The 16833-nt window shown below is 46.5% G+C and overlaps 1 protein-coding gene across 1 annotated transcript; it reads right to left on the bottom strand.

The window, feature by feature from the left end:
• Positions 1 to 5676: 5676 nt before the first annotated feature.
• LOC308118774 (spindlin-Z) lies at positions 5677 to 16003 on the bottom strand. The gene is made up of 5 exons (XM_080478321.1): positions 15884 to 16003; positions 15324 to 15365; positions 9957 to 10216; positions 9392 to 9625; positions 5677 to 6712 (listed from the first exon to the last, which is right to left on the bottom strand). Exons 2-5 carry the CDS (start codon positions 15341 to 15343, stop codon positions 6507 to 6509), a joined length of 720 nt encoding a protein of 239 aa, XP_080334447.1. The 5' UTR covers positions 15344 to 15365; positions 15884 to 16003; the 3' UTR covers positions 5677 to 6506.
• Between the last annotated feature and the right edge of the window lie 830 nt (positions 16004 to 16833).

The raw sequence follows: 16833 nt of genomic DNA, 5'->3' as shown, positions 1-16833 counted from the left end.
GTGAAGAAGAGCGTCCTGCTCCCCCACCAGTGGTTACCTTGTGAAGAAGAGGGTCCTGCTCCCCCATCAGTGGCTACCTTGTGAGGAGGGTCCTGCTCCCCCACCTGTCATTACCTTGTGAAGAAGAGCGTCCTGCTCCCCCACCAGTGGTTACCTTGTGAAGAAGAGGGTCCTGCTCCCCCATCAGTCGCTACCTTGTGAGGAGGGTCCTGCTCCCCCACCTGTGGTTACCTTGTGAAGAAGAGCGTCCTGCTCCCCCATCAGTCATTACATTGTGAAGAAGAGGGTCTTGCTCCCCCACCAGTGGTTACCTTGTGAAGAAGAGGGTCCTGCTCCCCCACCTGTCATTACCTTGTTAAGAAGAGGGTCTTACTCCCCCACCAGTGGTTACCTTGTGAAGAAGAGTGTCCTGCTCCCCCACCAGTGGTTACCTTGTGAGGAGGGTCCTGCTCCCCCACCTGTCATTACCTTGTTAAGAAGAGGGTCCTGCTCCCCCATCAGTCACTACCTTGTGAAGAAGAGTGTCCTGCTCCCCCAACAGTCACTACCTTGTGAAGAAGATGGTCCTTCACCCCCACCAGTCGTTACCTTGTGAAGAAGAGGGTCCTGCTCCCCCACCAGTCGTTAACTATTGAAGAAGAGGGTCCTGCTCCCCCACCAGTCGTTACCTTGTGAAGAAGAGCGTCCTGCTTCCCCATCAGTCGCTACCTTGTGAAGAAGAGCGTCCTGCTCCCCCACAGTTACAACCTTGTGAAGAAGAGTATCCTGCTCCACCACCAGTCGTTACCTTGTGAAGAAGAGGGTCCTGCCCCCCCACCAGTCACTGCCTTGTGAAGAAGAGCGTCCTGGTCCCCCAAATAGTCACTACCTTGTGAAGAAGAGCGTCCTGCTCAACCAACAGTCGTGACCTTGTGAAGAAGAGGGTCCTGCTCCCCCACCAGTCACTACCTTGTGAAGAAGATGGTCCTTCACCCCCACCAGTCGTTACCTTGTGAAGAAGAGGGTCCTGCTCCCCCACCAGTCACTCCCTTGTGAAGAACAGCGTCTTGCTCCCCCACCAGTCGTTACCTTGTGAAGAAGAGCGTCCTGCTCCCCCATCAGTCACTACCTTGTGAAGAACAGCGTCTTGCTCCCCCACCAGGGGTTACCTTGTGAAGAAGAGCGTCCTGATCCCCCATCAGTCACTACCTTGTGAAGAGGGTCCTGCAACCCCACCAGTCACATCATTTTGAAGAAGAGGGTCCTGCTCCCCCATCAGTCACTACCTTGTGAAGAAGAGCGTCCTGCTCCCCCATCAGTCGCTACCTTGTGAAGAAGGGCGTCCTGCTCCCCCACAGTTACGACCTTGTGAAGAAGAGTATCCTGCTCCACCACCAGTCGTTACCTTGTGAAGAAGAGCGTCCTGCCCCCCCACCAGTCACTGCCTCGTGAAGAAGAGCGTCGTGCTCCCCCACCAGTCACTGCCTCGTGAAGAAGAGCGTCCTGCCCCCCCACCAGTCACTGCCTCGTGAAGAAGAGCGTCCTGCTCCCCCACCAGTTTTTACCTTGTGAAGAGCATCCTGCTCCCCCAACAGCCACTACCTTGTGAAGAAGAGCGTCCTACTCCCCCAACAATTAACTAAGTTAGCTATGGTTGGTGACTGCCGAGAGGGAAACTCAGAGAGGCGTGTAGGACTGTGAATCTGTTGCCTGGTCCCCACTCTGCTACGTCAGGATGGAGGAGCTAAGCTTTTAACTCTGTTTCTAGATAAGAGGTACGCTCCATCCAACGTGGGATGGATGCCGTCCCTCCTGATGAGACCAGGCTTGCCCCAGAAGGACTTCCATTTATTACTGAAGCCTACCGAGTTACTGGGACACCACCCTGACAGCCAGCGGTTAAAAGATGAGGTGCGGCTAAACATCTGGTCACTGATGAGGTTTGGGGTTGATGGATTATTAATGATATAGAACTGATAGAACTGATTCAGAATCAGAATATGAATAGCGCAGTGACAGTCGTGTGTAAAGCTAGAGTGCGGATGCTCTGGACCGCCATGTGATCTGGACGCTCTGGACGCTCTGGAGACTGTCGACCTCCTCCACCTTCCCCCTCCACCACATCCTCCACCTGAAGTGACTAAGTATAAACCATAAAGTCCACTGAGCCTTTTCACAGTCTGCTGTGTCTCCACCAAAATGTCTCCTGCCTCTACGACACTCTGACACACGGTGGCGTCACTACCATGATGTCACTCTTCTCAATGATGTCACTCTCCTCAGACCTCCATGATGTCACTCTCCTCAATGATGTCACTCTCCTCCATGATGTCACTTTCCTTCATGATGTCACTCTCCTTTCACCTCCATGATTTCACTCTCCTCCATGATGTAACTCTCCTGTGGCCTCCATGATTTCACTCTCCTCCATGATGTAACTCTCCTGTGGCCTCCATGATTTCACTCTCCTCCATGATGTCACTCTCCTGTGGCCTCCATGATGTCACTCTCCTCCATGATGTCACTTTCCTCCATGATGTCACTCTCCTTTCACCTCCATGATATCACTCTCCTCCAAGATATAACTCTCCTTTCACCTCCATGATGTCACTCTCCTCCAAGATGTAACTCTCCTGTGGCCTCCATGATGTCACTCTCCTCTAACATATAACTCTCCTTTCACCTCCATGATGTCACTCTCCTCCAAGATGTAACTCTCCTGTGGCCTCCATGATGTCACTCTCCTCCAAGATGTAACTCTCCTATGGCCTCCATGATTTCACTCTCCTCCATGATGTCACTTTCCTCCATGATGTCACTCTCCTGTGGCCTCCATGATGTCACTCTCCTCCATGATGTCACTTTCCTTCATGATGTCACTCTCCTTTCACCTCCATGATGTCACTCTCCTCCAAGATGTAACTCTCCTATGGCCTCCATGATTTCACTCTCCTCCATGATGTCACTTTCCTGTGGCCTCCATGATGTCACTCTCCTCCATGATGTCACTCTCCTCCATAATGTCACGCTCGTCTCACCTCCATGATGTCACACTCCTCCATGATGATGTTACTCTCCTCTGACCTCCATGATGTCACTCTCCTCCATGATGTCACTCTCCTCCATGATGTCACTCTCCTCCATGATGATGTAACTCTCCTCTGACCTCCATGATGTCACTCTCCTCCATGATGATGTTACTCTCCTCTGACCTCCATGATGTCACTCTCCTCCATGATGTCACTCTCCTCCATGATGTCACTCTCCTCTGACCTCCACCTTCAGATCAGACTCTTCTCCTCCACCTCTACAGTCACTGATCTCTCTCAGACTCTCACACTATTTCCATTAGTGGTGACGAGCTGCTGATCACTTGTTTTTTCTTTTATTAGTGATTCCACTACTGTGACACCAGATAAGATCATCTCCTGACCTCCATCATCTCCAGACCTCCACCATATCCTGACCTCCACCTCCTCCATGACTGTTTCTCTCTCAGTAAAATTCCTTTTCTTCATATTTTCTTCCAGGATTTAGTGTCAAATGCTGGAGATCAGCTGATTGAGATGTAAAGATATTGAGGAGGCCCTTTGCATTGACCATTTATGGTAGAAAGTGGGCGTGTTGAGGGCGGGGCCTGAACTGTCAACCTTCCAGGTGGACTGGGATTTAGAAAAGGAACGTGCGTGCAGATGTGCGCACGCATGGTTTTACCGATCAAACTTTGTTCGGGAGGTCTGCATGAGAGCAACATCATTTCCCCCCCTCGCCATGTAAATGTGAAACTTTTCTGAAAGGACTGAGGCGTCGTCAGTTGCGAACATGGTTGTGTAAATGGGGCGTAAGTCAGTGTGGGTGGGTGGGTGGGTGGGTGAGTGGGTGGGGTTAAGGCGATGAGTCAAAATGCATTGATTATACAGCCTACTTAGCTACCAGACTGAGCCGAAACTGGTGTCCACATAAAAAGCCACAATTAAAGTTTTTTGTATAAAAAGCAGTCAGAAGCCGACGGGAGCTTCATGGTGCGTTCATGTACACCTCAGTTGTAAGCATAAATTACAACAACAGTACTGTACAGGCTTATTGTACCAAACATTCTTCCAAAATCAAATAATTTTCAGCAAACTGCACTACATTCTTCTTCTACAGGCCCAAAGGTAACTCTTTTTCTCATTGTCATCCTTTCCTTTAGCAGAATTTGGTTTCTTTTAACCATTTTTGCTTGTCCTCCATTCATAGGAGTCCAACTCATTTGGTCATTGCCATCTTCTATACAGCTCATTAGCCAATCATCTGTTTACCAGTCAGTGTGACGATCTGTGAGTCTGAATCAATTTGACAATTGGCACAGAGGTACCTGGGAGCCTGTAGAAAAAGAATGTGGTGCAGGTTGCTGAAAACTATTAGATTTTTGATGAATATTTGGTACAATAAGCCTGTACAGCACTGTTATTGTAATTTATGCTTACAACTGAAGTGTACTTGAACGCACCATGACGCTCCCGTCGGCTTCTGACAGCTTTACCGTAATACGCAATGTAAACAGGCACTTTAGTTTAAACCGCGGATAGCGTTACTCTAGTGTCGCTCCGGACTAAAACAAGACGGACGTGATAAAAACAGCAACAGAGCGACGAGGAGACTCAATGTTTTCATCCGAGGTTCAGGTCAGACTAAATGGAGCGACTCGGACCAAACCACTGTTACAGTCCGTCTCCTGGTTCTTCTATGAGCGCTGTCAAGCGCTAAATTGGTGAAATCAGTGACGTATCACGTTTTGGAGTGACGCAATGACGTGACTCTCATTTGGCTCCGTTAACGGTGGAAAAAGAACCGGTTCTTTGGCGGTGCTCATTTAAGAACTAGCTCCTGGTTCTTTCTGGTGGAAAACCCCTAACAGTGATATCCTCTGGATGCTGCTGGAAACCTGGAACCTCCTGGAACCTCCTGGATCCACACTTCACACTGGTGTTACAACAGGCGTCTGCTGGTTCCACTCCCAGTCTGGAGGTCAGAGGTCACTGGATCACCACTAGCATGGAAATGGATTTCACTCATATAGCCCTTTACCACCACATAAGCATCACACATTCACACACCAGGAGACGGCTGCCATGCAAGGCACTCGTCCATCCACTGGGAACAGCTTGGGGTTTAGCCTTGAGGGAGAGATGGGGGAATCAAACCAGCAATCATCCGATTGGGAGAGGACCGCACCAACCAAACCGCAGCCACCCACATTACATCATCATCAGCGAGGCCTCAAGCAAGGAACATCGTCTGCTTACAGAAATATTCATCACCATGACGATTGACGCCACAGGTTTCTGCCACTGGTCGCTGCCTGGCTCAAGGGCAGAGGGAGGGGTGGAATCTGAGTGCGTGTATGTGGGGGGGTTATGGGGCTCTGGCCAGGGGCTTTCATCTGGGCTCCGCCGTCCAGCCGCTGTCTGTGTTACATTAGTGTGATCATGCTGAACTGGATGACGAGTCTGACACTGAACCAGAGTTTGACACCCGTGGTGAAGTTTGCATGTTTCCCCTGAACCTGGCCGGCTAAATGACCAGATATCTTGTGTGTGTGTGTGTGTGTGTGTGTGTGTGTGTGTGTGTGTGTGTGGTGTCCGTCCGTCCGTCCCCCCTCTGGCTGAATGAGGACAAACAGGAGACAAAAACTTTTCAATAACTACACCAGAATCTTTTTCAAGCAGCTTTGTTTAACGTTCATAAAAATGTCTCATATTTACAGAAGAAAACATAATTAGGGTCATGAACAGTTTTCATATAATATTTTTGGCAAATGATGACCACTGAATTCCAAAATACAATGTCAGGAGCCAATTGTATGGACATAAATAAGAGTGGAGCACAAACACTGTTTGAAACAACTCGACATCAACATTAGTTCTGGTTGAATGTAGAAAACATCTTGTGATGAAAGCGAACGGCCACGAGGCTGGACTTCTTTTTCTTTTCGTATATGAATCTGTGTTTTACATCCAAGTTGCAGTAATGCCTGTACAGCTGGACTGTGATGGAGAGAATGAAGATCACTTCTATACTCCACAGACTGAAGCCTACCCAGTGACACACGAAGCACAGCACAGGAGTCTGGACTTTAGTTACCAGCAGCACAGCCACACATTTCAGGAGGAAGAGTGAAACAACGAGTCAAACACAGGTCAAGGGACGAAGCTGAATTCTTAGACTTTGGAGTTTGAGTTGCATTTTACAAGTGAAATTTGACCAAAACAAGATGTGAAGCTTCATTCCATCTGCTGGACTCAAGACCTGCTTTATTTACACCCAAGAGGCTCAAATATATATTAAACTCAGAAGGTCTGAATGAGAAAGCATCATGTCTGTGATGTGAGGGTGAAGGAGGCCACACCACCTCCACTAAAGAAAGGGGAGGGGCTTCTGCTCCTCGGCACGTCGCCTCCAAGTAGAGGAGCAAATGAAATTCTTTTAACACTGACAGGTAACGACCGGCGGAGCAAAGAAGAGCCGTCAGCAGACAGTCAGTACTAGGTGGTCTTCACCAGGTCGTAGACGTGGATGTGGACGTCATCGTCGTACTTGATGTAGTACACGGTGGGCTTGGCCGGGACCTGGTAGATGACCAAGCCCGTCCTCTTCAGACCATTATCTGTGACGTACTCCACCTGTTTACCCACAAGGCTCTCCGGCTCCTCGCCTGGTTTCCTGTCTGCTGGCAGCAGGTGTTTGTTCTCTGGATAGACACACAAAACATCTCCATGAAATACCGAGTGAAGAGTGCTGTGAGCCTCTACGACTCCACTCAATGTATGTTGGATGTATGGCTGTAGGCAGAAAACCCACTCCTGTTCCTCTGTCTGCAGCTCTGCAGTATTACAGCTGCTGATTGGAGACAACTCTCCTGAGCACAAAACTTTACTTCTACTTCATAGTCACACCTGCCGACCTTGTCAAAATATTTTGAGTACCACGTGTTGTGCTGCTTTTTTTCGCAGACTTTTGCAACTCTATTGCTTCGCACAGTAATTTCCTCATTCACTGGCTGGAAATTGGTTATAAAAAAACAATAAAACCTAGATTTTTGATAACAATACTTTTAATAAAGAAAAGACATTTTGCACTCATCAACAGAAAACCAAGGTAAGTATATTATTTAAAAAAAATTTATTTTGTTGAGCATGGCAGTGGTTGCAATAAATGCTCACACACACACACACACACACACACACACACACACACACACACACACACACACACACACACACACACACACACACACACACACACACACACACACACACACACACACACACACACACACACACACACACACACACACACACACACACACACACACACACACACACACACACACACACAGGGAGGCAGAGGGCAGGGAGGAGGGGGGCGGGATGTTACGCTATAGCTTAGGTAGACTCGTTATTCTCCGCTTTTCTACAATGATTGGCTGAAACTGCTTCACCGTGTTCACCTATATCCTGTTGTGAGATATGAGTACCTTGCATGTTTGCCACAGAACTCACATGTCCGCAGCTTTTTGCGTAGTTTCGAGGGGCGACTCGTACCAGCGTATTTAGATGTCAAATTGCGTACAGGTTTGCTTAGTGCTTTGATTTAAACATCCCAGATAGAAGCACTGTTTGAGTGACAGGTGCTTATGCTGGATGTTACGTCTTCATTTCCCTGCTGCAATACCACTGGTGGCCTGGAGGGGCAGTGTTGAGATTAGATGGGATTAACAGTTATTGAAATGTTTTCACAGTATCTCGACCTCTCCTCACAGATCTCCACGACTTCTCCTGCTGATATCTCCACTCCCCAGGAAATGGTCCAGCAGGACTGACGGGTAGAAGGATGAAGCTCATTCATGGAGCAGAAATTATGGAAATGGAGGCTGATTTTCCCTGATTTTATCTTTGGCTAATACAACACAATGTATATCAATATTAAACACACATGATTTCTAAACATTGGGAACAAGTGGTACAAAGTACACATACATATTTATACACAATATTAAATCACAGCCCCAAATGTTGCTATTTTCCAATGTTTTACAAAATAAAGTGTATTTTGTAGAATATATAACTATCTGTTGCTGCTTGTCTATCAGAGTGAACTGAACATGTGGGACTTCAACAGGACACAAGGTGAACATTTACAGACTGAAGATGAACTCTATCCTCTCAGCAGCGTGTAGAGTCTCTCCAGCTCCTCAGTCGACACTCCAGAGCTAAACAATCTGCAAACTACAACCAGGCGCTGAAATGCTCACCATGTAAACCCGTTCTGCTCTTTCTTCCCGGCGCCTGAGGCACTAGCTTCCTCCCTAGACACTAGCTTCCTCCCTAGACACTAGCTTCCTCCCTAGGCACTAGCTTCCTCCCTAGACACTAGCTTCATCCCGAGACACTAGCTTCCTCCAGAGACGCTAGATTCCATCCGAGACACTAGATTCCTCCCGAGGCACTAGATTCCTCCCTAGACACTAGATTCCTCCCTAGGCACTAGATTCCTCCAGAGACACTAGATTCCATCCGAGACACTAGCTTCCTCCCAAGACACTAGCTTCCTCCCTAGGCACTAGATTCCTCCCTAGACACTAGCTTCCTCCCTAGACACTAGCTTCCTCCCTAGGCACTAGCTTCCTCCCTAGGCACTAGCTTCCTCCCTAGACACTAGCTTCCTCCCGAGACACTAGCTTCCTCCAGAGACACTAGATTCCATCCGAGACACTAGATTCCTCCCGAGGCACTAGATTCCTCCCTAGACACTAGATTCCTCCCTAGGCACTAGATTCCTCCCTAGACACTAGATTCCTCCAGAGACACTAGATTCCTCCAGAGACACTAGATTCCATCCGAGACACTAGCTTCCTCCCTAGGCACTAGATTCCTCCCTAGGCACTAGATTCCTCCCTAGGCACTAGCTTCCTCCCTAGGCACTAGCTTCCTCCCTAGGCACTAGCTTCCTCCAGAGACACTAGATTCCTCCCGAGACACTAGCTTCCTCCCGAGACACTAGATTCCTCCCGAGACACTAGATTCCTCCCGAGACACTAGATTCCTCCCGAGACACTAGCTTTCTCCCTAGGCACTAGCTTCCTCCCGAGACACTAGCTTCCTCCCGAGGCACTAGCTTCCTCCCTAGGCACTAGCTTCCTCCAGAGACACTAGCTTCCTCCAGAGACACTAGCTTCCTCCCTAGGCACTAGATTCCTCCCGAGACACTAGATTCCTCCCGAGACACTAGATTCCTCCCGAGACACTAGCTTCCTCCCGAGACACTAGCTTCCTCCCGAGACACTAGTGTCCTCCTGAGACACTAGTGTCCTCCTGAGACACTAGCTTCCTCCCGGCTCCTGATGCAGTACATTGGTCCCGGAGGTTACCTGACTCTGGCAGGACGCGCAGGTCTCCGTCCTTGTAGTCGTCCCACAGCTGGTACATGTAGAGCACCGGGTCCTTCTCGTAGGTGATGTAGTACCAGTGGGTCATGATGGGGGCTCGGGACAGCACCATACCTCGCCACTCGTTCTTCTCGCCATCCTCCTTCTCAAACAGATGCTCCACTGCTCGACCCACCAGCTCCTCTGCCCCGGGGGGAACCTTGATCTTATTGTTCACTGCAGACAACAGATGACGCCCATCAGAAGGAAGAAACCAGGTTTTCCGCCCCCCGGCCCTACAATGACCCCCCCGGCCCTACAATGACCCCCCTGGCCCTACAGTGACCCTCTCCATAGTGACCCCCCTGGCCCTACAGTGACTCTCCTTACAGTGACCCCCCCCTTGCCCTACAGTGACCCGCATTCAGTGAACACCCCCCCCCCCCCCCGGCCCTACTGTGATCTGCCTTCAGTGACCCTCCCCCTAGCCCTACAGTGACCCCTCCTGGCCCCACAGTGACCCTCCCTAGAGTGACCCCCCCCCTGGCCCTCAGGGCGTCACACTCACCAACTTTCTCCGTCAGAGCCTGCAGGTTGGACACGCGAATGTCTTTGAAGAGCTCGATTCCGTACACGCAGTCGAAGCCATCATACTTCACCATGTAGAGCGAGCTGTTAACGCTGAGCCGCTCCAGGACCGTGCCCTTCCACTTGGTCACGTTCCCCTTCTCTCTCCAGGTGTGCTGGATGCGGCGGCCCAGCAGGTTGTCTGGATCCGGGCTCAGGGTGGACGCCGAGCTCTCGCTCAACTCTCCACTGCTGCGCTTCCTGTGAGGAGGAACCAACAAGCTGCGCATCAGCAGGAACTATGTGGACTCACTTCTACACATCAGAACGTCATCCAACAGCCCAGGAGGGTCTGCAGTCCAAAAACATTAGAATCACTTCCACAATCATTCTAATTGTCACATGATCTTGTTTTTTCCATCTCAAATGATCTGTATTGGACCAATTGTTTTGAGTTTCTCAATTTGAAAACTTCTTCAATCAACCATGGGGGAGAAAAATATCTAGAGAGCCTCATCTCGGGAAAGTGTGTACCCGTTTCATTTCAAGAATAAGTCAAACTTTGTATTTATTGAGACAAAGATGTCACTCCGAGTGCATTTCATTTACTTGCTTTTAGTTATGCGTCTCTAACTTGTCTGTTCAGTTATTCTTAGACCTTAATGCAGGAGTCACCAACCTTTAGAACCTCAGAGCTACTTCATAGGTACCGAGTACTACGAAGGACTACCTGCTTCACACTCCTCTGAAATAACATCTCTGCTCCATTTGCCTTTAGTTCTATATTATTATTATTGATACTCGTCAATCTGAATACACTGATCACATTAATGATTTCTCACAATAAGTATCAACAATGACTTAACAAGGTGGGAAACGGATGATATCAATACTCAACACTTTATTTCTATTGATCTCAGCAAAAACAAAAGGGGTCGAGACCTTCAACAGCCGGAGCCATTTGGACCCATTTCCCACTGAACACAAACTCTAGAGCCACAAAACCCTCTGGACATAAAAATGAAGAGAAACCACAGATATCAACGTTAACCTAGATACTACGAAAAAATACTGAGGAATGGAGGATCAAAAATATAAAGAATAGGCAAGGCAAGGCAAGGCACGTGAATGAAGAATCCTAATTTGAACCACCAGGGCCGGGTTGTTTAAAACTGGGTTATCGTTTAACCAGCCGTTAAATACATTTAAGCGACCGTTAACTTTAACAGCACTGTTATCTTGTTGTTCAAAACTGGGTTAATTTTAACCAGGTGTTATCTTGATGTTAAAGTTAACCTCCGCTAACTTTTTAACAGTGGTTAACTCTCACCATGGCGTTCACTGGTAGCGCTGCGTTCATGATACCAGTTCAACAAAGGAAGGACAGGGTGGAGCGAGGACTGAACTTTCATATAAGTCAATGCTGGAATGAAGAGTTACGCCTCTATGGAGCCCCGGAGTGGCCAAAGGAAAAATTCAATTTTATATATATATATATATATATATATATATATATATATATATAAAAAACATGGAGACACCGAGTTACTATCTCCTTCCCTCGTGTTATATTTTTTCACCAATGTCGCTTCCATCCATATTTGCTGTTATGGGGCTTTAAAAGTCACGTCACGTCTCCACGGACGACATTAGATATTAGTGTTACCAACTAAAGAATGTGAAATACAGACGTGTTAAGCTCACCTTGGTCCAAAAAGAGAGGATCTAATTCTCAGCAGCTCCGAATCATGCATTCCCTCTTTACCATAAATAAATGAGCATGGGGCTTATTCTTCAACATTTCAGCATTGCATAGTGACTTTCTGCTCCTCTCACTTTATTTCTGGACGTGTCTGAATCAAAAGCTTCAACATGGAGGAATGGAGGTGTAGAATGATAGAACAAAGATGGAGGACTAATGGGTAGTGATTGGAACAGTGAGAGTAGTTTTTAAAGCACGTTCATTTTAAGAATATGTATTTGATCAATCATGGAGATTGGCAATGTAGACCATCTAGTTATTGATTAAGACAGACACAATTGCTGAGTTTTCAGGTATTAAGTTTCCAATTTTAGGGGTGACTTTTATGCCCGGGTTGGTAAAGCTTTCAGTGACCACTGTAAATATTGTTTGAATTGGAAGGTTTATTCTGTTCCACTGCCTCAGAAAAAGTACCATTGATTTCATCAGGTGGCTTAATGGTGGATTTAACTGGGATACAAACAAAATGATTACCCTATATTAGGGCTTTTCCACCCACTTTCAAGTCCCCATGCTTCCGTGTTTTGTCTTAAACATAGTGGTAGAGGCAGCGCAGTGTTTTTATCTGCTCTATTAAACTACCATAAAACATGACAAACTACGCTGCTGCCAGGATGTTAAAGTGGAAGATGAAAACTGAGCTGGATGATCAGAGGCGTCATGTTGCCTCTTCTTTTTTTAATTTAGACCAGAGAGAACCATCTAGAAAGTGGACTGAGTGGCTATAGAGAAAAATAATAACGTCGGAACGAGATAAGTCCTTTACCTCAAATTAATAAAGCGAAGGAACGAGATCATTTAATCTCTGGAGGGGAGATCCACGAAGGCTGAGGTCTGCATGAGGCTGCAGGGGGCGCTCCGCTATGAGACGCTCCACAGAACTTCTTTATAATGAATACTTTGCTTCCTCAGGAACTACTAAACAAACTACAAACTACTGTAAATGAAAGCTGGAGTTTTTAGAGCTAAAATGAGCCTTTTAACGGCTCCATGTGAAAGAGAACTTTAATCAGTGTTTACCTAGGTTACCATGGAAACAGCTGTAGAGCAGCGTTCTATCATTCTACACCTCCATTCCTCCATGTTGAAGCTTTTGATTCAGACACGTCCAGAAATAAAGTGAAAGGAGCAGAAATTGGGTGGAGCGGCGTCAGGGACGCTAACCACTGTTGTTAACCTCACTGTTAAGTTTGATGGCGACGTTAACTAACAGGATGACTAACCATGTTTTAAACAACGCATATTTAACGGACGGTCAGCTAACGGCAGGTTAAGGATTTAACCGGCGGTTATGGCTTAACCAGTGGTTAAAATAAAAGAGTGAGGAGAGGAGAGAGGAGGAGAGAAGATAGAGAGGAGGAGAGAGGGGGAGAGGAGGAAGAGAGGAAAGAGCAGGGAGAGAGGATAGAGAGGGACAGAGGCGGCGGCTCCTTTCCCACCCAGAATAGGTTTTCCGTTCAGGACTAACTTCAGGATTAACTCTGGTTTTCTCTCTTGGATTAACTCTGGTTTTCTCTTCATGATTAACTTCAGGATTAACTCTGGTTTTCTCTCCTGGATTAACTTCAGCATTAAGTCTCGTTTCCTCTTCAGGATTAACTCCCCCCCCCCCCCCCCCCCGGATTAACTTCAGGATTAATTCTGGTTTCCTCTTCAAGATTAACTCTGGTGAGTGAAGCTCCACCCATCTCCAGAAATTTTAGGATGCTATCGTTTTATTTATCTGTCATGTCACCATCACAGCTACAGAAGTGCACCTCTCTATAGAAACGCTCAACTAAACAACCAGGTGAAGCAACATTAGCCTGCTCCACCCACATGGAGTCACTGGAACCTGCACCAATCACATGATGCAACTTGAACCCGCTCCACCCACATGGAGCCACTTGAACCCGCTCCACCCACATGAAGCAACTTTAACCTGCACCACACACATGGGAGCCCCTGCTCCACCCACATGGAGCCACTGGAACACACTGGGCTCGTCGGACATGTTGAAGATGTGTTCCACACGGCTCATCGCCACAATGAGCACAAAGATCTGCTTCACCTTTTTAACGTAAAGTTAATGAAATAAACTGATAAAGTTGTTTTCATTTCAGCCGCTAAGGAAATCCAACATAACTGTTAAAGGGGTGGTTGTGGCTCGGTTGGTGCAGCGGGTCATCTCTCAATCGAAATGTTGCAGGTTTGATTCCCTATCTGTCCACATGCCAAAGTGTCCTCGAGCAAGACACTGAACCAGACTGCTCCTAGTGGATGGACTGAGCTCTGAATGTCAGCTTCCTCCATTGGAGTGTGAATGGGTGAATGTGATCAACAATGTAAAGCTCTTTAGGAATTGCTCAAGATCCATATCACGAAATTTGGACTGTATCCTGAAAAGACTCATTCCACTGTTTTTATCAACATTTCAGTCCTTTTATAGGTGTGATATTCTAACCATGTATCAGAGGTTAAAGCGTGTAAACAGTGTGATATTGTGTCCCTAAATCAGAGGTGAACTTAATTGCTAGGAAGATCTGTAGTGTTGACCGATCACATCCATGAAGACAACAAAAGTAGTTTTCTTGGGGAGATTGTGTTCGTTGGGAGGTAACTCATCCGTTCATCTGCTGCCATCTCTGATTATTTCATCTAGAAGTCATGTAGCAAAGTCTGAACACAGTGTCCTTGGAAATCTGGGCTCTCTCTTTGTGTTTTGTCTTGAGTTTTAATTGTGGCAGCAAAGTGCTCAATAAACGTTAGTTTGGTGCATTTCATTCCTCTGTGAGAGCGCAGTGCACGCTTCTTAAATATCTTAAAGTACTTTGAAGTATTTCAACGTGGTACTGTTGGCAGATGTGGTGTGTGTCTCCTGGTTTCTCTCCATTAAGAGTACATTCAGGTTCAGAAGGGTTGGCATTCAAGCCACACTGAGCTATTTTTCGGTCATAACTGCAGGTTTACCACAGCCTTTGGTCCAACCATCATGAAAACAAAACCCAAAACAGAAATGTGGTGGAGGCTGAGAAGGATTAGAGGAGTGGAGTCATCATTTGGAGCGCCATCAGGCACAGGCCTTGCATCAATCTGAACGTGAAGCATGTTCCCTAAACCTACATGAAAATCACACACGTCTGCTCACTTGGATGAAGTCATCATGGCAATATAAAATATCAAACATGAGCTCATGCAAAATACATGACGTTGCATTTTTTGTTGTGGCTAAAGTGAGGATATGTTTAATGTGGGATTAAAAACTGTTCATACTGAATGAAAACATCTGCATGTGTTTTCCATTAACTGAACAGATCACCATATGTTCCAATAGGGTCACTTAACGTTTGGCTTTACATGCGAACGTATATATACAACTCGTGTAATTTTCACAAGAAGCATTCACTGTTTGAATATATTTCACTGATAAAATGAATCAATGGTCAATTTCAACTATTGACAAGGCCATTGGGTGTGAATAATCCTAATTTTACTGGTAATAGTGCGATATTATGTCCTTGTATCGGAGGCTATTCAGTGTAAGTAGTGTAACATTTTAACCATGTATCAGAGGTTAAAGTGTGTACATCCTCCTCAGGTGAACTTCAATCTGCTGTGTCAGCCTACCTGCCCCGTTTCTTCGACATGTTTCCATAAATTCACAAAACCCTGTGGACACAAGACGAGTCAGTTAGTCGAGGAAGCACCAGAATCCCGTCGGAATGAAGAGTTGTCCGGTAGAGTCCCTGCGGTGTCCCCGCGGTGTCGCCGAGCCGCTCCTCCCGGTCAGCGGATGTAAACAAGCTACATGCTAATTAGCCTAGCCACATGCTAATTAGCCTAGCCCCATGCTAATGCGGCTACAGGTGACATATTTCCGCAGCTAACGCGTCTGTGCGGCTCATAAACGTCCACCGCTCGCCGCGGCTCGCTGGACTAACGCTGGCGTGTCACGGGAAACGTGAATCCGCAGCGGGACGCCCGGGTCTGGGCCAGCTCGGAGCTGAACGGGAACAATGGTCGCTTATCGTGAAATGAGACATTTCTGCGATCAGCTAGCTGAACAAAAGGAAACGCATCGCCATGGACGAGCTACAATATCGGGGAATGCGGACAAGACAGCGGAAAATACCGCCTGTTTCTAACGAGGCCGAGCCGTCCACAGCAGAAGCAGCTGTTTGTCGTACCTGATCAATAATTTCACATCTGTTTGTCTTTGCAGAGCAGATTCCTCCTCTAATGTGGACTCACGGAACCCAACCAGCTGGGGACTACAACTACCAGCAGCAGCACGAGCCGCAAAGCATGCTGGGACTTATCGTTTCTACAAACAAATGTGGTTTTTACCGCGCGAGGCGGAAATAGTTTATATTTTAACTTAATCACTTTTACACATCAAACAGCTTTTACTGAAGGAAATGTCTGTCAGGGTTTCTATCATTTCTCTCAAGAGTTTAAAATATTAATCCTCTCATTGTTCAAAACTACATCTCCCAATGTTTTCATAGGGAACGAACCAGTCATAATATTTTATGATAAATACTCGTCATTAAAGTAATCCCAGCATGTGAGAATATGAATTGCTTGCTTCTGAGGTTTATATAGATTGTTAACGAAAACAAAAGATTATCATTTCATAAAGTGAGCCTACTGTAAGATTTACACTGAATAAAGTCCACGAACAAACAAACAATTATTCAGTAAAAAGTATGTATGAACTATGGATTGTAAAAATAACCATATACATAAAAAACACAAATAAGTCACACACTGTTGTTGAATTAATAATAAAATTAGATTTAAAGATTTAAATTATTAAGGAAAAATGGGAATGATTGTCTAATAGATCACTTAAAAGAACTAAAACAGATGCTGGAAATTTATATTTTAATGACGGAAACCTTGAGAACTATATTTTCTCCAACCTGTTTAGACCTCCATCAGTAAACCTCCATCAGTAAACCTACATCAGTCTAAACCTCCTTCAGTTAGCCTCATCAGTAAACCCCCATCACTCTCAACCTCATTCAGTCTCAACCTCCATCAGTAAACCTCCATCAGTCTCAACCTCATTCAGTCTCAACCTCCATCAGTCAACCTCCATCAGCTGGACTAGAAAATAGTCCAGGGTCCTGAA

This window comes from Lipophrys pholis, assembly GCF_963383615.2.
Source record: "Lipophrys pholis genome assembly, chromosome: 1".
In the NCBI taxonomy this organism is placed as follows: domain Eukaryota; kingdom Metazoa; phylum Chordata; class Actinopteri; order Blenniiformes; family Blenniidae; genus Lipophrys; species Lipophrys pholis.
This window is presented reverse-complemented; position numbering and strand designations above follow the sequence as displayed.